General features: G+C 42.1%; 1 protein-coding gene across 5 annotated transcripts in view; it reads left to right on the top strand.

Moving 5' to 3' along the window:
* The window catches only part of MTRR (5-methyltetrahydrofolate-homocysteine methyltransferase reductase), a 146397-nt gene that overhangs the window by 18306 nt on the left and 101827 nt on the right, over nucleotides 1-26264 (top strand). For all 5 annotated transcript variants that reach the window (XM_030551684.1, XM_030551686.1, XM_030551683.1 and 2 more), the window contains 3 exons: nucleotides 4764-4881; nucleotides 6054-6435; nucleotides 14235-14357. In XM_030551684.1, coding sequence (XP_030407544.1) covers nucleotides 4764-4881; nucleotides 6054-6435; nucleotides 14235-14357 — 623 coding nt within the window. The remainder of the gene's footprint in view (nucleotides 1-4763; nucleotides 4882-6053; nucleotides 6436-14234; nucleotides 14358-26264) is intronic.

Here is a 26264-nt window from a genome sequence, read left to right on the forward strand (position 1 = left end):
GCCCTGGCCCCTATGCAGCTTGCCTGTGTGCAGCAATGGTCTCCCCACCCCTCGCAGCACAGTGGCGTGGACACGGTAGCCTGACTGGAGGGAAGGAGGGGGGACTGAGAACTCCAGCTATCCCACAGTACCCACAGTCTACGAAAAGCATTTGCATTCTTGGCTGAGCTTCCAGTGCCTGAAGGGCTTAATAGTGGCACTAGAAAAGGTTCAGAAAAGGGCAACTAAAATGATTAGGGGTTTGGAGAGGGTCCCATATGAGGAAAGATTAAAGAGGCTAGGCCTCTTCAGCTTGGAAAAGAGGAGACTAAGGGCGGATATAATAGAGGTATATAAAATCATGAGTGATGTGGAGAAAGTGGATAAGGAAAAATTATTGACTTATTCCCATAATACAAAAACTAGGGGTCACCAAATGAAATTAATAGGCAGCAGGTTTAAAACAAATAAAAGGAAGTTCTTCATCACGCAGCGCACAGTCAACTTGTGGAACTCCTTACCTGAGGAGGGTGTGAAGGCTAGGACTACAACAGTGTTTAAAAGGGAACTGGATAAATTCATGGTGGTGAAGTCCATAAATGTCTATTAGCCAGGATGGGTAAAGAATGGTGTCCGTAGCCTCTGTTCGTCAGAGAATGGAGATGGATGGCAGGAGAGAGATCACTTGATCATTGCCTGTTAGCTTCACTCCCTCTGGGGCACCTGGCATTGGCCACTGTCGGTAGACAGATACTGGGCTAGATGGACCTTTGGTTTGACCCGGTACAGCCGTTCTTATGTTCTAATGTAAGGGTCAAAAACATTGGCCCGGGTGGTTCAGGGTATATGTTGTCAATTTACCCTCCTCCCCCCCATGAAAGAAAAGGGAAAAAATTATTTCTCGCCTTTTTCAGTGTCACCGTATGTCTACTGCATGCTGCTGGTAGACGCGGTGCTGCGGCGCTGAACAGCAGTATCCCCTCCCCTTCCTTTCCTGATGGCAGATGGTACAAAGGGCTTGAAAACCATCCTCCTCATTCTGTGAGTACTCCTGGCTGGCCTCGGTGAGGTCAGCCAGGGGTGCCTGGGCAAAAATGGGAATGACTCCTGGTCATTCCCTTCTTTAAGCTTTGTCTCCTGGAGAGGCAGACGGTGCAAAAGGCTTGGTAACCGTCCTCATCATAGCAGCTGGAGGCTGAGCTCCTCATCCCCCTACCCCCTTTCATGTCTAATGGAGATTCTGTCCTGCTTGGAATATCATAGCAGCTGGAGGCTGCCTCCCCCTCATTTTATCTCACTAAAAAGTCAGTGTTTCTTATTCCTGCATTCTTTATTACTTCATCACACAAATGGGGGGACACTGCCACGGTAACCCAGGAAGGGTGTGAGAGGAGGGAAGCAGCGGGTGGGGTTGTTGCAGGGGCACCCCCTAGAATGACATACAGTCATCATTTCTATGGGATATCTGGGGCTCTGACCTAGAGCAGCTGTGCTCTCTGGTTCTCTAGTAGACTTGCCCCATATTCTAGGCAGGACTGACTATTTTTAGACAAAACATAAAGAAGGGAATGACCTGGGCCATGCGTCCCGGCTGACCTCAGCGAGGCCAGCCAGGAGCACCCATAGCAGCAGCAGACGGTACAAAAGGACTGGTAACCGTCTCTGCTACCTTGCAAAGGCAGATGAATGCTGCTGTATAGCACTGCAGCACCGCGTCTGTCAGCAGCATCCAATACACGTACGGTGACAGTGACAAAAGGCTAAATGGGCTCCATAGTTGCCATGCTATGGCGTCTGCCAGGGCAATCCAGGGAAAAAGGGCGCTAAATGATTGTCTGCCGTTGCTTTCACGGAGGAAGGATTGAGTGACTACATTTACCCAGAATCACCTGCAACACTGTTTTTGCCCCATCATGCATTGGGATCTCAACCCAGAATTCCAATGGGCAGGGGAGACTGCGATAACTATGGGATAGCTACACACAGTGCAACGCTCTGGAAATCGACGCTAGCCTTGGTACATGGACGCACACCGCCGAATTCATGTGCTTAGTGTGGCACTTTAGTTTATACAATCTGTTTTAAAAAAACAGTTTCTGTAAAATCGGAATAATCCCGTAGTGTAGACATACCCTGGGAGAAGGACCACAGTGGCACTCCCAATAAACCTGCACAAGCGCATTGCCCACGCACTGGATGAGACTTTTGAAGAGATTACCGAGACCAATTACCGCGACGTGATAGACCACATCAATGCACTATTCTGCATCTAGGCATGCATGCATGCAGCCCTAGCCCTCCCTCCGCTCCCGAAAAATTTCCATCCTGAAAATAAAAGCCGCTTACCGGGAACCCACTCCTCTGTTTGTCCTCCACCAAGTACAGACTGCTGCGACTGGCTACCTTCCTCCTGGCTGCATGCCTCCAGGCACTCCAGGGTGTCTCCTCCTCACTCTCACTCTCACTTTCCTCCTCCTCCTTCTGCTCTGAAGTTTCTATAATGGTCCTTGGCATGGAGGTGGGGTCACCCCCAAGTATCCAGTCCAGCTCTTTGTCAAAATGGCAGGTCGTGGGGGCAGCACCGGAGTGGCGGTTTCCCTTGCGGGCTTTGCAGTAGGCACTCCGCAGCTCCTTCACTTTAACCCTGCACTGCAGCGCGTCCCGGTCATGGCCCCTTTCCATCATGGCCCTTGATATCTGCCCATAGATATCGTAATTCCTATGGCTGGAGCGCAGCTGGGACTGCACAGCTTCCTCTCCCCAAACACTGATGAGGTCCAGCAAATTGCCATTGCTCCATGCTGGGGCTCGTTTGGTGCGTGGAGGCATGGTCACCTGGAAAGATTCACTGATAGCACTCCACACCTGGCTGAGCAAACAGGAAGGGGATTTTTAAAATTCCCGGGTCATTTAAAGGGCGGGTCACTTGAGGCCAGGGCAGTAGAGTTCGAACTGATGAACAGAGTGGCTGAACAGGCATTCTGGGATACCTCCGAATACCTCTGGAGGCCAATAACAGCGCTTTTGGTGGCCACACTGGCGGAGCAGCACTGCATTAGCAGCACCATAGTCTTTATTCCTCTCGTCGAGGTGGAGTACAACCAGCGCTGTAGCCAGGGAGATACAGCGCTGTATGTGCCTTGCAAGTGTGGATAGTGAGTGAGTTGCAGTGCTGTAAAGCCACCACCAGTGCTGCAACTCTCCAGTGTAGCCAAGCCCTAAGGCAATTGAGGTTATGGACCTAAGAGTATGTCTATACTTTAAAATGCAAAACGTCCCTTTTTTGCCCTAAAACCGTGGGAGCGTCTACACTTGTTAATGACTTTTTATGGTGAAACTCAGAAGGTTCACCACATAAAAAACCACCTTCACGAGAGGCACACAGCTCTTACCGCTGTTCTTTTTGCACTGCTGTGAAAGTGAAGACATGTTCTAGCAGTGTAAACGCCTTTTGGCCTCCAGTGGATATTCCACAGTTTCAAAAGTGACCACACTGGCCAGCATCTCCGCTGCTCTGACGCACTGATGTCTGCTCCTTACCCTCTAAGTCCTGGGAAGTTTGAAGCTCCCTTTCCCTTTGTTTGTAGATGTGGCAAGGAAAGCAGCCAGATAGCAGGAGATTTTTTTAAAAATGCCATGGAAGAAACAAGGAACTAATGGGGCTCCTGAGACATGAAGCAGGGCAGCACAGGGCACTGAGCAGGGTCCCAGAATGCCTTCTGCTCCCTGCCCCCTCCCAAGACCTATCAAGAGAGCTACACTGTGGGATAGCTGTCCTACAGAGCTACTCTCATCAGCGATGGAAGTGCTGGTAGTGTAAACGCTCTCTGATGCCTGAGGAGTTGAGTGAATACACAAATCAGCACTTTACTTTCACCGGTTCCCTATCACCGGTGAAATTTACAGTGCAAAAACTCCATAAGTGTAGACATACCCTAAGAGTTATGCTTGAATATTTTTTACTCAGTATCTCTGATGGTTCCTGAGCAAGACAATGGGGAAAATTTCAAGATTAATGTATTTCCATGTACCTCCCTGGTTTTAAAATTTACCTTTACTTAAATTTTCCTGCATTTCTAATGTTTGTCTCTCTTTTTCTTTTTCTCTCTAGTATGTTTAATATGTTTTCATCCTTTAAATTAGTGACATATTAGCAATCTTAGCTCTAGCTGAAATCAATTTATTTCTTGGGTATTCACATGAATTTACAACTTACAGTTTGTTTTTAGTTAGTTTAGGTGTTTTGTGTTTCTCTGACAATGATTTCTGATGATAAACACCTAAAACATGGCAGGAAGATGTTGCTTGAGGCATTTTCAGTGCCTACAACTGTTGCAACAGAAACACAATATCTTGAACTTGGAAATGGGCAGGTAAATGAAGAGGAACCATTTGTCAACTATACCTTAATGTAATCAGCTATTCAATTTTCAGTTCACGTGTGTTTTGTTAGTTTAGGACTTAAATATATCTACCATCATATACATACCAACTTTCAAGTTTGTGAGACAATTGAATCCTAGAACATCAGGGTTGGAAGGGACCTCAGGAGGTCATCTAGTCCAACCCCCTGCTCAAAGGGGGACCAATCCCTGGTAGATTTTTGCCCTAGATTCCTAAAGGGCCCCCTCAAGGATTGAATTTACAACCCTGGGTTTACCAGGCTGTTGCTCAAACCAGTGAGCTACCCGTCCCCCCCCCAATTGGTTTTTACTGTAAATTTTCATTAAATTTTATATCTATTTGTTTGTTAGCTATAAACCCTTCTTACATGGATTTTTCAGGTCTGGGAGATTCTGAATACATGTTCTTCTGCAATGGTGGGAAGATAGTAGACAAACGACTCCAGGAACTTGGTGCACAGCATTTCTATGAGACTGGACTGGCAGATGATTGCGTAGGGTATGAACACAGTTAAATTGTTTTTCATTTTCTCCCAATAAACACAGGATTAAAGATGAACCCTGCCAGTTGCTGAGTACTCAGTGAAACCAGTAGTAGTTGACGATGCTAAGCTAAGCATCTGAGTGGATTGAACCTAGTATGAGCTAGAGGAATCATAGTTATCTTCTGTGAATTTGATGGGCTTATTCACTGAGAAGTGGAAGCTGTGAGGGCTCACCACTTCTGAAAACTGCATCTGAAGACCTTTTCATAAACAGTGACATTCTTGGCCTTTTTCTATCTATATTATGGGTACAAGGTTTTATTACTAGTTTTTAGGTTTAAACAAAGAAAATTCAGTCTTATAAATACTGAACAACCACAGTTCTACAATATCTCTGGTGTCGAAACAGTGGGTTATATGACTTCTAGCTAATATATGGAGACTGGATTCAAACAAAACTGTGACCTCAGCTTCATACAAAGGAGATTAACCCATCTGAGCATACCAGTTTTTGTCTCGCAACAGGTGGAGTCTTCTGTGCAGATTGTTATTGTCTCCCCCCCCCCCATAGTAGCAGGATTAGCTTGAGTACCCCCTGAAATTATCATTTTTTCCTCTATAAAATGACCCACTAATCTCAATTGTATCTGTTTTCTCTAGAGATAGAGATTTTTACTGAGAGAAAATAGTTTTGTTCTTGTTTTCCTGGTTTCACTTTTCATCAAGTGGAGACCAGAGTCTTTGCTATTTATATTGGTTTGGCGTATGAAGGTGCTGGACAGAATAAAACCAAACAAACATTGCCACAACCATAAGACTTATTGTTGTGTGTTAAAAAAAATTGAACTTTTATTAGTTATGTCTGTAGCTTACAATAAACAGCTGAAAGTCCTGTGTTTTCCAGTTACTCCTATTTTAACTCCTTATGATAAGCTTCGTCATAAGAAGATAAAGGTTGTATAGTTGACAGAAAGAGTGCTTTTTTCCCTAAATCTGGAAAAAAAAATGTGATGTCAAATGCAAACATGAATTTTTAGTAAAGGAAGTCCTCTTAATAGCAGCTATTTGTGTACATGTAATGAAAAATGAAAAGTGTCATCAAATCTTTTTTGTTCTTTTGGTTATCTGTAAGAATTAAAAGTGAAGTAAGTCATTCTTTACCTCCACTTTGCCTTGTTTGTTTCAGTTTAGAAATAGTGGTTGAGCCATGGATTGATGGACTTTGGCTTGCCCTTAAAAGAGAATTTTCATCACGGAACATAAAAGAAGACATGAGCAACAATCTCGGCGCTGTGTCTAATGGTGTCTCTGCAGTGACTGTAGACCCAAGAATGTCAGGAGCATGCAGCTTAGACTCAGAAATACAGCATTTGAAATTAGAAGATTTAGAAGTGAAGGCTACTGATACTTTATCCCAAAGACCAGCTAATGTTCATTCTGTCTTGTCTGTTCAAAATACTGAACCTTCACTTGATCGATCAGTCCCTCCTCTTTCACAGTCCACTCTTGACATTCCTGCTTCGCCACCAGAATATATAGATGTACAGTTTCAGGACAGCACTGGCCAGGTAAGGACTTCAGAATTTTCTATCTTTTATCATCCAAAACTCTGACCAGTGGATGTTTTCACTCATGATCCTATAGTTAAATGGAGTGTAGTTGTAGCTATGTCTGTCCTGGGAGATTAGAGAGATAGGATGAGTGAGGTAATATTTTTTTATTGGACCAACTTCTGTTGGTGAGAGAGACAAGTTTTCAAGCTGAAAAAGAGCTCTGTGTGGCACAAAAGCTTGTTTCTCTTGCCAGCAGGTGATCCAGTAAAAGACATTACCTCCCCCACCTTGTGTCTCTGTAGTTAAATGGGACATTTGAACAAATTTCTAAGGCATATATGTTTCTGAAGGAAGCAGATTTTCATATTACTTTATAAGTAACAAATGTCTGCTTATATCTGAATGTTTGTCAGTTTAGCGGACAATGACCTGACAAGTATAACCAGTTACATCAGACAAGATGATAAGCCCTCTCTAAGGAAATCACACCAAAATGCTAGGAAGTGAACAACTTTAATTGCTGGAATCATCAAAAGTTTATTTTATAGTAATGAAAAACTCCTTCCATTAGAATCCTAGAATATCAGGGTTGGAAGGGACCTCACGAGGTCATCTAGTCTAACCCTCTGCTCAAAGCAGGACCAGTTCCCAACTAAATCATCCCAGCCAGGGCTTTGTCAAGCCTGACCTTAAAAACTTCTAAGGAAGGAGATTCCACCACCTCCCTAGGTAACTCATTCCAGTTCAAATCAGTCTAGTCCAATTTTCATTCAAAACGCAGTACTTTACAAAAGTCAGAAATGATCATGCAAAAACAGCTCAAAATACAGCTTCCTAGTCAATAACTGTGACAAACTTGCCACTGTAATAACATCATATTAGTTTTACTGTTGTGAATTGAACAATAAATTGCAGGTTAAAAGCTAGCAAGTGGTTGATGTTGGTGCTTTAAGCTCAATATGCTTTTACAAAGAAGACATTTTAAACTATAGTATACTATGCAAAACAAAACAAACAAAGCCTCCACAGCCTCAGCTTGTGATCTTTTGCACTCTATAGCTGTGAAGCCCAGAATGGTCTAGAAAATACAGCTAAAAACAGTACTGTGTTTGCCAGACTGTGAGCATTTGATTCATTTGGTTTTATTTCTTAAATTTCTTTCAGATGATAGTTGGAATTCTGACATGCTCTTTGTTTTATTTTAGTTTTGAAATAAAATCCCATGTGAACTTGAAAGTTGAGAGAGATAGTGTTTGCTTTATTTTAATTTTTATTTTTTTAAAAATCAAGTTGATAGCTAACTTTCTTCCAGTCAGCTGTTGTAAACCTGCTCTGTGCCCTTTTGGTGCTTGTGATGAGACAGCTTCAAAGTTTGACAGTAGTTATACTAACCGAGAAATGAGAAGTATGTTGAAATAATATTTTAGATCCCAGGTAAACACCTTTCTGCAGACGGAGCCAGAACTTTCTTGGTTAACCAAGGAACTGTGCATTTTGATGTAGTACTCAACAGTAGAAAATTTAAAATTCTTAGCTTCAAAGGGCCAAAACTCTTCTATATACACTCTGCAAACCTCTGGACTGTGGTTAAAAAGTGAGGCATCTTAACAGTTCTCTGTTTCTTTGAAACAATGAAAATAAAGCGTTTGAATAGTTTTTGTATTGTTTTAAATTCTAGAAACATTAAGCTTTCATTTTAATCTGTGAATGAAAACTTCAACAATTCTAGAAAGTTAAAAGGCAAACAATAAGAAAATGAACGTTCTAGTTATGCATTTGAGACCTATTAGGAAACAATGAGAGAATTACAGAACTAGAAGTTGAGAGAAGGAGAGGAAAGGGAAAAGGTGGAGTCACTGGCTAGGTGCATGGCTAGGGAGTGAAATTAATTGTCATTGGATATTGAAGACAAGAGTCTTAAACTGGCAGCAGGGAACATTTAGAAATTTCTGGAAAGAGAGTAGGGCATCTGATAATGTGGCACTATATAAAACTGATTATATTTCATCCTGTTTTTCAGTCTTCACAGTATTGAATGCACTGGATGTCTTTTTCTTATCCTATAAGTATAGTAAATTTGAAAACTACGGATCAATAGTACAAATAGGTGATTAGTGTTTACACCCAAATTGTGTCCTGGCTAGCCTGGTAGGCAGAGGAGGAAGTAGTGTAAGGTGCCTCCTTACAGCCTGTCCTGGCTACCTGCCGCACAGGAATAGAAGCAGCTGTGGTGTAGGTGGGCAAGAGAGAACAGAATGAATAGAGTGTTGGTGGGCACGTGCCACATCATCACAGTGGGTGGTTTGAGAACCAAATGGTTAAGTTAGAGGGTGCTAATTAGGTTCCTGGGTGGACTGGCTGATATCTGCCCAGGTCTAAAAGGAAAGATGTGACACTTGTCATGATGTGTTCAGATTTGCTGATGGATGCGTGCTGAGTAGTTTTTTTTCCTGCTAGGATCTTTTGCAATTCAAGCCCAGGGTTGTGAGTTCAATCCTTGAGGGGACCATTTAGGGATCTGGGGCAAAAATCTATCTGGGGATTGGCCCTGCTTTGAGCAGGGGGTTGGACTAGATGACCTCCTGAGGTCCCTTCCAATCCTGATATTCTGTGATTTTTGTAGAATATTGAAGCCTCTTTCTCGTAAGTGGGAATAGATGTTAACACACAGCTACTTGACCCTGAGGCAGTTTCCTTAAAAAAATATAGACCACAAAAGCTTATACTGAAATAAATTTGTTAGTGTCTAAGGTGCCACAAGTACTCCTGTTCTTTTTGCGGATACAGACTAATGCGGCTGCTACTCTGAAACCTGTCAAAAAAAAAATGCCTTCTTATTTTTAGGGTCCAAACGCACAGTGCCTGTGGTTTGCAGCAACAAGCATTTTTAGAAAAAATTGCTGGCTTAAGTGGGACTTTTTCCAAATTCATGTTAGTATAAAGGTTGATTAGGAAATCAGGTGTGAAGTATGCCTTGGATGCTGATAACATGGCCCAAAGACAGAGATGCTATATGGCAGAGTGACCAAGGATTGTAAACTGTAAAAATGAAGGTTAAAGTGGAAGGCCTTGGTTCCTTCGAGTCAGTGAGCCACTTGAGGAGACTGATGTGCCTTATCCTGAGGCCAGCCACCTGTGGGAAGAGGTGAAGACAACACTGACTAGGTTATGCCAACTGATCAAGATAGCCCATTTGAAATAGGAATAATTAAAGTTTATATACCAGACATGTATTCTCCTATGCACTGTTGCTTTCACAGTGGTGCAGCTGTGCTGGCACATGAGGGTAGCACGCACTATGCTATGTATACACTAGGTACAGTTTACTCCTCCCCTGAGGATGGAGTTGGTTGAGTGAGAGTGTATCACAATCTCTCTTTCTTAGGCTATTCCTGAGGCAGTGCCATAACATGTTGTCTCTACTTATTTCACAGTCTAGCCCTTAGTGGCAAACTCATACTCCGATGTTTGGTAATCTAGCTCAGCATACCTGAAGCTGAAGGGAGAGTTGAGACAAACAATTGAGTGGAACAAAATAAGGAAAACATAATTTTTTCTAAATTGAAATGTAAACATTGCCAAGCAATAGGAGGGAACTGCTCTGCTTGGTCAACGCTCATAAAAGCCACCCACTGGAGTGTAGCACAGGAATCTTACCATGCATGACAGTTTAGAAAACTAGTTTAAGGGCCCCAGATTAGTTACAAATAAATGAATTAGAGCATCTTCAAGATATAAAAAAGGAGCCTTCAACACACTTTCTTACTCTAAGGCTTTGGTAGATGTTTGGCTCTAATCTTAAAAGGATTTTATAAAATTCTAATCTAGACCTTGAGAATGGCAGCTCTACTTCTGCCCTTTCTCTGTTATTTTCTGATATTTACCCAGAAAAACTATTAGTAGTTTTTTCCACCCATTTCCACCTGTTTTTGTTGTTGTAATAAACATTGATAAATTCCTGGGAAAAATTAAATAAAATAAACACTGAAAATGAAGGGTCCTTAGTATCTTTTAGTGTGTCTCTTTCTCAGCTGTTTGTTGGACAAATCCAAATGGTTCCCAGTGCTTCCAGAGTATGGATAGGGGAAAAAAGTTTCACAGTCAAGTCTGTTTTTTCTTTACTGTTGTTTTTGACAGGGACAGTTAGAACTGCTCAGCAGGTTGGTTCCTCTTGGTTCCCCTGTTGCCTATGTGTTTTCCAAGATCTCATGTTACATGTTCCTTCTAAGGAAAGCTAAAGGCAGCTCCTACTGAAGCCCATCAACTCAGATCTTAGCATCACCAAAAAAAGATTTATTCTCATCCACTCTCAAGTTCAGGGCTGGGTACGTGCCTCTTTAGTGATTTATTTGGATTCTGAGTCTGAGTGACTGGAACTAAAACATTCTGAGAGCAATTTAACATGTTTTTTAAGGATTAACAGTTCAGAATGACTATTATTCATTCCTCTGCTTTAATTATAAGGAGTCTTTAGGATTAGAGCTGGGTGAAATTTTTCAGACTAATCGTTTGTTTGGAAAAAGAAAACCGTTTCAGTATACAGGAACTCCTCACTTAAAGTCGTCTAGGTTAACCTTGTCTCGATGTTAAGTTGCTGATCAATTAGGGAATATGCTCATTTAAAGTTGTGAAATGCTCCCTTCTAATGTCCTTTGGCAGCCACCTGTTTTGTCCACTGCTTGCAGGAAGAGCACCCCGTTGCAGGTAGCTGGTGGGGTGGCCGGAACCAGGGTGGACCGGCAGCCCTCCATCAGCTCCCTCCCACTGCCATGTGCTTCTCCTGCCCTCTGCCTTGGAGCTGCTCCCAGAGACTCCTGCTTGCTGTACTGGGGGAGGGGGGAAGGGGGGACTAATGTCAGAGTGTCTCCCTCTCCCCCCTGCTCCTGCACCCGGCTTACCCCATCTTCCATAGAGCAGGGGGGACACAGGACAGAGGGAGGGAGCTTCTAAGCAGTAGCTGCAGGTCTCAAGTCTCAGCATGTAGAACTGATAAATGAAATTGTTTTCAATTGTTCACTTTATTAATGTAACTTCTGTTCACCATTCACTACACTTGCCTATACTGTAACTTCTGTTCCATATTGTAATTCAAACCCCATTTTAAAACACTCACTCCATTTTGTAAAAGCTTCCTCCAACCTTCATTTTTGCAAACCCTGCTGTAATCTTATTAGTTTAGTTTAGATGTGTGAATGAGGTATGTATGAATGATGGAATCAACCTCCAGCCCCAGCCTGTCCTGATGAGATAAAGTTCAAATACCAACGGCTGAAGATTTAGACAACAGCCCTAAACAAAGTAAGAAGCATCCACCCTAAAAAGAAAAGGACAACAGAACAACAGAAGGAAGATCAAAACCAGGGTGAGATGAGAAACTCTGGGTAATATTCTGCTGCCAACATGGAAGAACATCGGTGCCTGCCCAACAGAGATCCAGCTCAGCTTTGTGCCCAGCTTTCCTGGCCAGTTAGCTGCCACAAGCTACGAACCCAAGCTGCAAAATCAAGCCATGAACTTAAGCTATCTTCAGGACTGGTAACTATGCAGCAGCTGCAGAACACCTGATGAATGTGGGTGGGTGTGTGTGAATGTGTGTATGTGTGTGTGTATAGGTATTAGGTATAATGTGAATGTGTGTGTGTGTGTGTGTATGTATAGGTATTAGGTATAATGTGTGTGTATAAGAATTAAGATATTAGTTATTAGTCATAAATTGTTATCATAATAAATGTGGCATCTTTGCCTTGTCCCCTTTAATAAGATCCTGCTGGTTTTTACTGGTCTAATATAATTGGTGCAACAAGCAAGCTGATTTAATTAACAAGGCAGTGTACTAAAGCTTGGGTTCAGCTACTTAAAGGGGAAATGCGCATTTTTTTCTCTGACACACAGGATGTGTGTCTCTGTCTGACCTCCCTCCTTTCCTGCTGCCTTGTAGAGTGTTGTGAGAGTTATCCCTTGAGGTCTCAGTCAATTGCTAGTGCATTTAGCAGTAAGGCATTCCCTAGGAAATATCACACCGTCTAACTCCTCCACCTCAAACAAGTTTCACAATCATCATCACTGTGTACCAGTATTAAATTGTTTGTTTAAAACTTATACTGCATGTGTTTGTTTAAAACTTATACTGCATGTGTGTGTATGTGTATGTGTATATATAGTCTTTTGTCTGGTGAAAAAAATGTCCCTGGAACCCAACCCCCTCATTTACATTAATTCTTACGGGGAAATTGGATTCGCTTAACATTGTTTCGCTTAAAGTCACATTTTTCAGGAACTTATCTACAATGTTAAGTGAGGAGTTACTGTAGCTGAAACTATTTGTGAAGTTGATGTCAATTAATTAAATAGTTTTGGCCACAAAAATTTGGAGAGGGACTGACATCATTCACAAAGGAGGAGGAGGTGATGATGGTGCCCATTCATAATGACAATGAATATTCATTGTGCCAAGAAAAGTGTGAACATGACTATATAACCTGGTGAACAGGACACTTACCTGGGATCTGGGGGACCCAAGTTCCTGCTCCAATGATTTTTTTAAATTATTTACACAAAGTTTAACAATTTCAACAGGAAGGACTGAGAGACCCACACACCAGAATATACCGTAGTCCAGTAGTTAAGGCACTCTCTTGTAGAAAGTGAGACCCAAGTTCAAATAATTTCTTCATGTGAGGCATAGGAGAAAATTGAACCTCGGTCTCCCACATATCAGGTGAATGCCCTAATGGCTGGGCTAAAAGTTATAAGGAGAATGCACCACCGAATCATCTTCTCTTGCTCTGGGTGTTTTTGTGAATCTAGCCCTTAACAAATGTGTGGAAAATCCATTCAGGCTTGAACCAAAATCGATTTTTTTTCAGTTCACTGAAATTGTTTGCAATGTTTGTTTCAGTTTGACTTGGGGGAAAAATATATATATATAATTTTTTTTTTTTTTTTTGGAACTGCCAGCGAACTAAAAAATTAGTTGGAGTCTGGTGGCACCTTAAAGACTAACAGATTTATTTGGGCATAAGCTTTTGTGGGTAAAACACCATTTCTTCAGATGCATGGAGTGAAAATTACAGATGCAGGCATTATATAATGACATATGAAGGGAAGGGAGTTACCTCACAAGTGGAAAACCAGTGTTGATAGGGCCAATTCGATGAGAGTGGATGTAGTTTGCCACTGAATTTTAGTTCTGCTGTTTCTCTTTGAATTTAACACCATTAATTTGGGCTTGATTAGGGACTGGGAGTGGCTGGCTCATTACAAAAGCTGCTTTGCCTCTCTGGGAATTGACACATCCTCATCTGTTATTGTGGTCTATATTTCTAATCTTGAATAATTTTTAAATGTTTTATATTCTTACTTTCAATATTCATTAGTTATGGTGTTAGCCACTCTGTCATCTTTTCCTCATACAGTATCTGATATAATTGCCACTTTTAAATTGGCTATTTTAAGGTAACTCTTCAAAAAGAAAACTATTGTATCTGTATTTGGTATCCACTTTAGCAGTGACTTGTCAAACTGTATTTCCCCGCTTTCCCCCCATTTGGGCTTATTATATTTTAGAATTGGTTTGAAAGTGCTCGTGTTTGTACTTGAGTATGAATTTTTTTAAAAGGTACGGGGGAGATACTGTATGTGTATAAAGAGTGCATGTTTGCGGTGTGGTTTGGAATTCTCTTTTTAGGATGTTAATATGAAAAAGAAAATGGTCCTACTAATTACTTGTGAGTTTATTTGCACATGTTATATAGTAGGTTGCCATACAGTTGGTTATATTTAATCAGATTAAACTTTTATGTCCTTGTTTTCAGGAACTCAGTGTGTCCTCATTGATTTCAGATGGCATAGTCTTCCATATTCCAGTAACCAAAGCAGTTCAGCTCACTAGAGAAGATGCAGTAAAAACAGCTTTGCTGTTAGAACTTGATATTTCTGTAAGTTGATAAACCTCCTCAGCTGGTGGAAGAAAGGGTACAAAATATTAACTGGAGAACAAAGCTGCTAAGAGTGATGTTATATGCTAATCATCTGGGTTATATTATTAAAATATCTTTCTACAGTGGGTTGAAGTGTGGGTCAACTGAGATTGATCTTGTTTGTAATACAAAGTATCTCACTCATTCTGTAGAGGGTATGGCCCCACATAAGCTAACATTTAATAGTTGTTACATATTTGTATGTTTTATATTCAAGTAGTTTACTAGTCTTAGTAATAATTCATTACTGGTAATTTAACAAGAGTCTTTATTTAGATACATAATTAACATATATGCAGAGCATCTTAACTCAGATCAGTCTATCAGTCCCACATCACATCAACTCACTGCTCCCACACCCTAGAGATTCCATTCGTTTTCTTAAAGACGCAGTAACACCACATCTACTTCCTTACATTTTTTTGGCACAAATTTATATGTGTGTGTATCTGTTTGTCTACAACCTCAGAATTAACTGCTTGCTGTACGTGTTTTAACAAGTCTTCTTTGATACAATGACCATCTAACTTCTGTATTTGCTATAATATTGAAGTTGCTCTTATGACTTAGAGGGATGATGTCATTTTCATTTTCTTGTTGCTCTTGATGTGGTATTATATCATTTCTTTTTTCAGCTGAGTTTGATAATTGCAGGTAACAATTGCAGATGTCTCCAATTTTGTCTATACATTTGACCATCATTAGTCATGTCACAAAATTGAGGTGCTACGCCTTAAGTTACAGTGGCTTTCTGAGCCCAATTTCCACCATTTGGATATGTACTCTATCATTTGGGTTTCAAATAAGGTAGTTCATGCGATCCTTTATCATCATAATTCTTTTGACACAAATGTGACTGGTATTTATATTTACTAATTTCCTTTTTTCATTCAGATTGTTTTTCACTTCTGAGTAACTTTTAGCTAATTTTCTTAAACTTTTTAAAATTCTGTTTATAACTTCCCTTACTCTTGGTACCATGTGTTGTTTTATGTTGAAATAATCCACTCATCTTTAATATATATAGTGTTCTTGTAGTCATGTCGGTCCAATGATATTAGAGAGACGAGATATTGGGTGAGGTAATATCTTTTATTGGACCAACTTTTGTGGGTGAGAGAGACAAGCTTTTGAGCAACACAAAGCTCTTCATCAGTTCTGGGAAAAGAACTCTAAACATCACAGCTAAATGCAAGGTGGAACAGATTGTTTAGCATAAGCAGTTAGTATATATTCTAAGAGATCTAAGAGATGGCCTGTTAATACCTCTGTAGTCACAGGACAAAAAGAGTGGGTTATTGGGTTACAGATTGTTGTAATAAGCCATAAATGCAGTATCTATCTTTAGTCCATGATTTTTAGTGCCTAGCAGAATTACGAATTTAAGATCCCAGGCTTGTCTTCTGAAAGTGTTGTGTAGGTTTCCTTTGAAGATGAGGGCTTATAGATCAGACATAGAGGATTGCTTTGTGAAAAATCACAAACATCACATCTACCATAATCTCTCTACCACCGAAACAGCCATACAGACCCTGAGATGTAACCACCAGATAGTGATGAAACCAGCAGATGAAGGGGGTGCCATCTTAGTCCTCAACCGTGATGACTACATTAACGACATCATCTACTAGAAAGAATTCAAAGACCACCTCATACCACAGTTTACCCAGGAACTTAACGATATAATCAAATCCTTCCCCAAACAACTCCAAGCGAAACTCTACACTCTTCTCCCACAAACCCACCCCATGGACATTCTGCATGGACAGATGGCCTAAACTCCCTCATAGATTTCCACCACAACTTCTTACCAACAGAAGTTGGTCCAATAAAAGATAGTACCTCACCCACCTTATCTCTCTAGTCTTTAATAATAATAATTCATTGCTTGTAAATTAACTGTCTTTATTAAATACCTAGTTAACGTATATACAGAGCGTCTGAACTCAGGTCAGTCTCTCAGTTTAACCTCAAACCAAGGACCTCCTCCAGCTGTCAGCTCCCACATCCTGGAGATTCTGTTCATTCTCTTAAAGCCACATTAATATCACAGTGATTTCTGTTAATTTTGGATTGAGTGAGATTGGTTTTGTGGAAGATTCTTTCAAAAAAGGAAAGGGGTTAAAGTAACCAGAAATGAGGAAAATGAGAGGAGAGGTGGATGTCAGGAAAAATGACAAAAAGACTCCATGAATACTTTGAAGATGTTTTGAAACACTGGGTAATAAGGTAAAACTTATATTCCATGATATTTAATACATGCAAGCATTGATCTTCCTTGCATTGTGTAGCAGGAATGAGGTCCGGTCAAGTGATATGGGCGCAAGACAGGAAGCTAGGAATTCCTGAGTCTAATTCTGGCTTTGACACTGACTTTCTTTGTGTCTCCATATCACTTAAACTCTCTACCTCTATTTTCCTAGTTGTAAAAACAGAATGACTTGACTTTACTCAGGGAAAACTAGAGGAAAAGCTCCATACAAGAGCTAGGTGGTATTGTATGGATATTGTTTAAATAAAGTTAGCATTTTTATGAATGTACTCTATAAAGCCAATATAGAATTCTGTAGAATTCTACTGCAGTGATATCAGTCTGTTCAATTCTGTAGGTCCTTAAAGTAACTTCTGTAGGCCCTTTTACTCTATTGGTTTAATATTTTTTTTATTTTGATAGGACTTTTTCAGAAATGCTTGTTTGGTTACAATTAGGGTTTGTTTTTAAATGATTCTACCCCAAGTTTTCAAACAGGTCAGCTCCTAAGGGAACATGCACTCTTCCGCATTGTGTGTGTCTGTGTCTGTGTGTAAAAAAACCCTAATTTACATGAACATCCAAAGATTTGCACTCCTGAGTCAGGCTCAAAAGTGCATGCACTTATTTGAACATTTGGGCCTCTATTGTTAGGATCACAGAGTCATTTTTGCCTGGTGCACCTTATGAATAAATGTTTTTATTATTGTTGTTGCCTACACACTGTCTACATGCTTTGTACAATGCATGCTGGAGTTTCATAAGAACAACATAAGAAAGTCCATAGCGGGTCAGGCTAATGGTCAGTCTAGCCTAGTATCTTGTCTTTTGATGATGACCAATGCCATGTGCTTCAGAGAGAATGAACAGATCCATCCACTGTCATCTGCTCCCAGCTTTTAGCAATCAGAGGCTAGGGACACCCGCCTCATGGGGTTGCCTCAATGATCATCTTTGCTAATAGCCCTTGATGGGCCTTTCCTCCATGAACTTATCTAATTCTTTTTTGAACACTGTTATACTTTTGTCCTTCACAGTATCCCCTGGCAATGAGTTCCACAGGTGGACTGTGTGTTATGTGAAGTACTTCCTTCTATTTGTTTTAAGCCTGCTGCTTATTGATATCATTGTGTGATCCCTGGTCTTTGTGTTATGTGAAGAAGTAAATAACACGTTCACTTTCTCCATACCAGTCACAATTGTATAGACCTCTATCATATCCCCTCTTAGTCATCTCTTTTCCAAGCTAAAAAATCCCAGTCTTTCTAATCTCTTCTCATGCAAATATTTGAACTGTAAAAAACCAAAAGAAATAGTATTTTTCAATTCATCTAATACAAGTGCTGTAGTGCAATCTCTTTATCATGAAAGTTGAACTTACAGATGTAGAATGATATACAAAAAATAACTGCACTTAAAAATAAAACAATGTAAAACTTTAGCGCCTACAAGTCCACTCAGTCCTACTTCTTGTTCAGCCAATCGCTCATACAAACAAGCTTGTTTACATTTGCAGGAGATAATGCTGCCTGCTTCTTGTTTATAAGGTCACCTGAAAGTGAGAACAGGCATTTGCATGGCACTGTTGTAGCCAGCGTCGCAAGATATTTATGTGCCAGATGCACTAAAGATTATGTCTCTTCATGCTTCAACCACCATTCCAGAGGACATGCGTCCATACTGATGACAGGTTCTGCTCGATAACGATCCAAAGTGGTACAGACTGAGGCACATTTATTTTTATTATCTGAGTCAGATGCCGCTAGCAAAAGGTTGATTTTCTTTTTTGGTGGTTCGGGTTCTGTGGTTTCCACATTGGAGTGGTGCTCTTTTAACTCTTCTGAAAGCATGTTCCACATCTCCTCCCTCTCAGATTTTGGAAGGCACTTCAGATTCTTAAACCTTGGGTCCAGTGCAGTAGCTATCTTTAGAAATCTCACATTGATACCTTCTTTGTGTTTCATAGAATATCAGGGTTGGAAGGGACCTCAGGAGATCATCAAGTCCAACCCCCTGTTCAAGCAGGGCCAATCCCCAACTAAAATCCCCAAATTGCCCCCTCAAGGATTTGTCAACTCTACAGCAAAAATGCTCTTAAAATTAACAATGTGCTGGATCATCATCCAAAACTGGTATAACTTGAAATATATGGCAGAATGCAGGTAAAACGGAGCAGGAGACATGCAGTTCTCCCCCAAGTAGTTCAGTCACAAATTTAATTAACCCCCTTCTTTTTTAGTGAGCATCATCAGCATGGAAGCGTGTCCTCTGGAATGGTGGTCGAAGCATGAAGGGGCATACGAATGCTTAGCATATCTGGCACATAAATACCTTCCAATGCTGGTTACAAAAGTGCCATGCGAAGGCCTGTTCTCACTTTCAGGTGACATTGTAAATAATAAGCGGGCAGCATTATCTCCCATAAATGTAAACAAGCTTGTTTGTGTGAGTGATTGGCTGAACAAGAAGCAGGACTGAGTGGACTTGTAGTTTCTAAAATTTTACATAGTTTTGTTTTGAGTGCAATTATGTAACAAACAAAAAAGATCTGCACTTTCATGATAAAAAGATTTCACTACAGTACTTGTATAAGGTGAATTGAAAAATAATATTTCTTCTGTTTGTCATTTTTACAGTGCAAATACTTGCAATAAAAATAATATAATGTGAGTACTATACCTTTTGTTTTTTGTGTTGTAATTTAAATCAATATACTTGAAAAGGTAGAAAAACATCCACAAATATTTAATAATTTTCAATTGGCAATTCTATTTTTTAATACTGTGATTAAAAGTACGATTAATTGCGATTAATTTTTTGAGTTAATCACATGAGTTAACTGTGATTAATCGACAGCCCTACTTTGCATTTATCAACCTTGAATTTCATGTGTCATTTTGTTTCCGAGTCCACCCAGGTTTTGAGATCCCTTTGTAACTCTTTTTTTTAAGTCTCTAAAGAGACTTAACTATCTTGAGCAATTTTATATCATCTGCAAATTTTGCCACCTCAGTGTTTATCCCTTTCTCAAGATCATTTATGAATATGTTGAACAGCACTGGTTCTGGTACAGATACCTGAGGGACACTGCTATTTACCTCTCTCCATTCTGAAAACTGATAATTTATTCCTACCCTTGTTTCCTGTCTTTTAACCAGTAATCTATGAGAGGACATTCCCTCTTATCCCATTACTGCTTACTTTGCTTAAGAGTCTTTGGTGAAGGACCTTGTCAAAGGTTTCCTGAAAGTTCAAGTGCTCTATATCCACTGAATTACCCTTGTCTTCATGGTTGTTAACCTCTTTAAAGAATTCTAATGTGTTCGTGAGGCCTGATTTCCCTTTAGAAAAAAGTCATATTGTTTCTTCCACAACAAATCGTGTTCATGTGTGTTTCTAATAATTCTGTTTCATCCAGTCTGGTATTGAACTTTAGTTTACCAGCCTGTAATTGCCAGGATTGCCTTTGGAGCCTTCTAAAAAAATTGATGTCACGTTAGTTATCCTCCAGTTATCTGTTATAGAAGCTGATTTAAATGATAGGTTACCTACCACAGTTAGGCACTGTGCAATTTTATATTTGAATTCCTTCAGAACTCTTGGGTGAATACCATGTTGTCCCTGTGTCTTATTACTGTTTAACTTACTGATTTGTTCCAAAACCACCTGTATTAATGCTTCATTCTGAGATACTTCCTCAGATTTGTCATTTAAAAAAAAAAATGGTTCAGGTGTGAGAATCTTCCTCTTATCCTCTACAGTGAAAACCGATGCAAACATATTTTTTAGCTTCTCCTCAGTGATCTTATCTTCCTTGCATGCTCCTTTAGCACCTTGATCCTTCAGTGGCCCTAGTAATTGTTTGACAGGCTTCCTGCTTCTGATGTACTTAAAAAACATTTTGTGTTAGTTTTTGAGTCTTTGGTCAGTTGTTTTTCAAATTCTTTTTTAGCATGCCTAATTGTGCTTGACCTTTTGACTTGCTAGAGTTTATGCTCCTTTCTGTTTTCCTAAGTAGGATTTAACTTTCATTTTTTAAAGGATGTCTTTTGGCCTCTAACCACTTACTTTACTTCATTTAGTCATGATGGTACTCTTTTGGTCCTCTTACTACGTTTTTTAATGTGGAGTATTGTCATAAACAGATAGCTAAGGGTTAATGTCTCTTTCACCTGAAACACCTGACCAGAGAACCAATCAGGAAACCGGATTTTTTCAACCTTGGGTGGAGGGAAGTGTGTCTCTGAGTCTTTTGTCTGTCTTCCTGCTGTCTCTGAGCTTTGGAGAAGTACTTTCTACTTTCTAGTCTTCTGTTTCGAAGTGTAAGGACAAAGAGATCAGATAGTAAGTTATATGGTTTCTTTTCTTTGGTATTTACATGAATATAAGTGCTGAAGTGCTTTGATTTGTATTCTTTTTGAATAAGGCTGTTTATTCAATATTCTTTTAAGCAATTGACCCTGTGTTGTATCATCTTAATACAGAGAGAACATTTGTATTTTTTCTTTCTTTTTATATAAAGCTTTCTTTTAAGACCTGTTGGAGTTTTTCTTTACTTCAGGGAAATTGAGTCTGTACTCACCAGGGAATTGGTGGGAGGAAGAAATCAAGGGGAGAGCTGTGTGTTGGATTGCTAGCCTGATTTTGCATTTCCTCTGGGTGAAGAGGAAAGGGCTTTTGTTCCAGGATTGGGAACGGAGAGGGGGAATCACTCTGTGTAGTTTCACAGAGCTTGTGTCTGTGTATCTCTCCAGGAGCACCTGGAGGGGGGAAGGGAAACAGGATTATTTCCCTTTGTTGTGAAACTCAAGGAATTTGAGTCTTGGGGTCCCCAGGGAAGGTTTTTCAGGGGGACCAGAGTGCCCCAAAACACTCTAATTTTTTGGGTGGTGGCAGCAAGTACCAGGTCCAAGCTGGTAACTAAGCTTGGAGGCTTTCATGCTAACCCCCATATTTTGGACGCTAAGGTCCAAATCTGGGAATAAGGTTATGTCATGAGTGGCAGCGGCGGGATATAGACAGAATCCAGAAGCCAGTAGGAATATTATATTTTTCTTTTCTCTGCTAAGGGCTTTTTAGCAGAGAGAAACAGTTTGGTTTTAAAAGGGAACCAGAGAGAATTTTTTTTTTCTGCTCTCTCTAGCAGTTTGTGGTTTGCATATTAAGCGAGAAGACTGTTAAGGGTCTTTTGTCATGCAATAGCCCTCCCATTAGGTGGCAAGTACCAGCACTTATATGCATGCAAATTAAGTGGTTTTTCTGGTTTCCCTTAATTGAACATTAGCTAGAGAGAGAAAAGGGAAAAGGCACTGTTGCTAGGCAGACTTCAGGAGGCAACAGAGAACCTGCAGTTCAGAAGATAAACACCGGAGGGCACCCCAACACAAGAAAACAGGAACCATGACTTCTAAGGCAAAAAGAAACGCCGAAGAACACATCAAAGAAGCTGAACACAGGCGACAACTGGAAATGAAACAAAAAGAGATGGAGATAAAAGAAAAGGAAGAAAGCATCAAACAGGCAGCCCAAGAGGCAGCACACAAAAGAAAACTAGAAGAAGATGAGGCAGCCCACAGAAGACAGAAAGAACTCCAGAGGGAAGCCCACCAACAGGCCATGGAATTAGAAAAGGCTAAGCAACAGACTCCAGCCAATCCTAACAACCCATCGCCCATTATTGCTCCACAGCACAGGAAATTTCCCACCTACAAGGCAGGTGATGACACCGAGGCCTTCTTGGAAAATTTTGAAAGAGCCTGTCTTGGGTACAGCATCCCCGAAGACCAGTACATGGTAGAATTAAGGCCACACCTCAGTGGACCTTTAGCAGAGGTGGCAGCTGAAATGCCCAAGCCGCAAATGAATGACTATAAACTTTTTCAAACCAAGGCCAGATACAGGATGGGGATAACCCCAGATCATGCCCGTCGGCGCTTCAGAACCCAAAAATGGAAACCAGAGGTGTCATTTCCCAAACACGCCTACTACATTGCAAAAAACTATGAGGCCTGGTTAACAGGAAACAACATTCAAACCTTGGAAGAAGTGAACCTCCTCATACAAATGGAGCAGTTCTTGGATGGTGTTCCTGAAGACATCACACGGTACATACAAGATAGAAATCCCAAAACTATCGCTGAGGCGGGGGAGATTGGAGCCAAATGGATGGAACTGGCAGAAAGCAAAAAAGCTACTGTCAAGGGGAACGATTACCCCAGGGGGCACACAGACCATAAACCCTACAACCGAGGACAGCCAAAGACCCTCCATACCACCCAAGTAAAGCCACAGATACCCTACTCTTCAACCTCACCAGTCTCCAGTAACTCACCTCGGCCCAGTGACCCATCAGATGGAAGATGCTTTAAGTGTAATGAACTGGGACATATCAAGGCCAACTGTCCCAAGAACACCATGCGAGTGCAATTCATTACACCACCATCACCCCAAAGATCCCCAGGCCCAGATGCCTCTCAAATACCCTTGGAGCGAAGGGAAAATTTGCGAGTGGGCGGAAAGAAGGTTACTGCGTGGAGAGACACGGGGGCACAAGTGTCAGCTATCCACCAATCCTTCGTTGACCCCAAATTCATCAACCCAAAGGCCAAAGTTACCATTTACCCCTTCATGTCACAAGCTGTAGACTTGCCTACAGCTCAACTGCCTGTCCAGTACAAAGGCTGGTCAGGAATGTGGACTTTTGCAGTCTATGACAATTATCCTATCCCCATGCTACTGGGGGAAGACTTGGCCAACCAGGTGAGGCGGGCCAAGAGAGTGGGAATGGTTACCCGTAGCCAAACCAGGCAAGCTTCCAGACCCATTCCTGTTCCTGAGCCGTCCACAGAGGCCCCGTCTGTGTTACCAGAGACCCAGACAGAGGTAGTGGACCCGGATTCCATGCCTACCACTGAAACAGCCACAGCATCTCCAGTCCCAGGCCCGGAACTGGAACAGCAACCAGCACCAGCAAGTGCAACCACATCTTCAAACTCAACGCCAGAGGGCGCCAGCAAGCCAGAACTGGCAGAAGCAAAAGACAGCCATACCCAAAAGGCTCAGCCAGAGCCTGAAATACCCTCAGGTGCACCAGCGGAGAGCGGTTCACCAGCAACGGAAACAACCCCATCACCTACATCGCTTCCAGAGGGACCAAGCCCAAGTCCACAGTCTGAGGAAAAACTGGTGACCCCAGCCTCAAGGGAACAGTTCCAGGCTGAGCAGGAAGCAGATGACAGCCTTCAGAAAGCGTGGGCGGCGGCACGGAGCACCCCACCGCCTCTCAGCTCTTCAAATCGATCCCGGTTTGTTATAGACCAAGGACTTTTATACAAGGAAATTCTTTCTGGGGGACACCGGGAAGAATGGCAGCCGCAAAAACAGTTGGTGGTTCCAACTAAGTACCGGGAGAAGCTCTTAAGCTTAGCCCATGATCATCCCAGTGGCCATGCTGGGGTGAACAGAACCAAGGACCGGTTGGGGAAGTCCTTCCACTGGGAGGGGATGGGCAAGGATGTTGCCAAGTATGTCCGGTCTTGTGAGGTATGCCAAAGAGTAGGTAAGCCTCAAGACCAGGTCAAGGCCCCTCTCCAGCCACTCCCCATAATTGAGGTCCCATTTCAGCGAGTAGCTGTGGATATTCTGGGCCCTTTCCCAAAAAAGTCGCCCAGAGGAAAGCAGTACGTACTGACTTTAGTGGACTTTGCTACCCGATGGCCGGAAGCAGTAGCTCTAGGCAACACCAGGGCTAACACTGTGTGCCTGGCCCTAACAGACATCTTTGCCAGGGTAGGTTGGCCCTCTGACATCCTTACAGATTCAGGGTCTAATTTCCTGGCAGGGACCATGGAAAAACTGTGGGAAACTCATGGGGTGAATCACTTGGTTGCCACCCCGTACCACCATCAAACCAATGGCCTGGTGGAAAGGTTCAATGGAACTTTGGGGGCCATGATAAGAAAATTCATCAACGAATTCTCCAATAATTGGGACCTAGTGTTGCAGCAGTTGCTGTTTGCCTACAGGGCTGTACCACATCCCAGTTTAGGGTTTTCACCATTTGAACTTGTGTATGGTCACGAGGTTAAGGGGCCATTACAGTTGGTGAAGCAGCAATGGGAGGGGTTTACGCCTTCTCCAGGAACTAACATTCTGGACTTTGTAAGCAACCTACAAAGCACCCTCCGACACTCTTTAGCCCTTGCTAGAGAGAACCTAAAGGATGCTCAAGAAGAGCAAAAGGCCTGGTATGACAGACATGCCAGAGAACGTTCCTTCAAGGTAGGAGACCAGGTTATGGTCTTGAAGGCGCAACAGGCCCATAAGATGGAAGCATCATGGGAAGGGCCATTCACGGTCCAAGAGCGCCTGGGAGCTGTGAACTACCTCATAGCATTTCCCAATTCCTCACTAAAGCCTAAAGTGTACCATGTTAATTCTCTCAAGCCTTTCTATTCCAGAGACTTACAGGTTTGTCAGTTTACAGTCCAGGGAGATGATGCTGAGTGGCCTGACGGTGTCTACTACGACGGGAAAAAAGGTGAACCTCTCAACCACCCTGGAACGTCTGCAGCGGCAACAAATCAAGGAGCTGTGCACTAGCTTCGCCCCATTGTTCTCAGCCACCCCAGGACGGACTGAACGGGCATACCACTCCATTGATACAGGTAATGCTCACCCAATCAGAACCCCACCCTACCGGGTGTCTCCTCATGCCCAAGCTGCTATAGAACGGGAGATCCAGAACATGCTACAGATGGGTATAATCCGCTCATCTACCAGTGCATGGGCATCTCCAGTGGTTCTGGTACCCAAACCAGATGGGGAAATACGCTTTTGTGTGGACTACCGTAAGCTAAATGCGGTAACTCGTCCGGACAACTATCCAATGCCACGCACTGATGAGCTATTGGAAAAGTTGGGACGTGCCCAGTTCATCTCTACAATAGACTTAACCAAGGGGTACTGGCAAGTACCGCTAAATGAACCCGCCAAGGAGAGGTCAGCATTCGTCACCCATGCGGGGGTGTATGAATTCAATGTCCTTCCTTTCGGCCTTCGAAATGCACCCGCCACCTTCCAGAGGCTGGTAGACGGTCTACTAGCTGGACTGGGAGAATTTGCAGTTGCCTACCTCGATGATGTGGCCATTTTTTCAGACTCCTGGCCCGAACACCTACTACACCTGGAAAAGGTCTTTGAGCGCATCAGGCAGGCAGGACTAACTGTTAAGGCCAAAAAGTGTCAAATAGGCCAAAACAGAGTGACTTACCTGGGGCACCAGGTGGGTCGAGGAACCATAAACCCCCTACAGGCCAAAGTGGATGCTATCCAAAAGTGGCCTGTCCCACGGTCCAAAAAGCAAGTCCAATCCTTCTTAGGCTTGGCCGGATACTACAGGCGATTTGTACCACACTACAGCCAAATCGCTGCCCCATTGACCGACCTGACCAAAAAGACCCAGCCAAATGCCGTTAAGTGGACTGATGAGTGTCAAAAAGCCTTTACCCAGCTTAAGGCAACGCTCATGTCGGACCCTGTGCTCAGGGCCCCGGACTTTGACAAGCCATTCCTAGTAACCACGGATGCATCTGAGCGTGGTATAGGAGCAGTAC

The sequence above is a fragment of the Gopherus evgoodei genome, chromosome 2 (assembly GCF_007399415.2).
Source record: "Gopherus evgoodei ecotype Sinaloan lineage chromosome 2, rGopEvg1_v1.p, whole genome shotgun sequence".
Lineage (NCBI taxonomy): Eukaryota > Metazoa > Chordata > Testudines > Testudinidae > Gopherus > Gopherus evgoodei.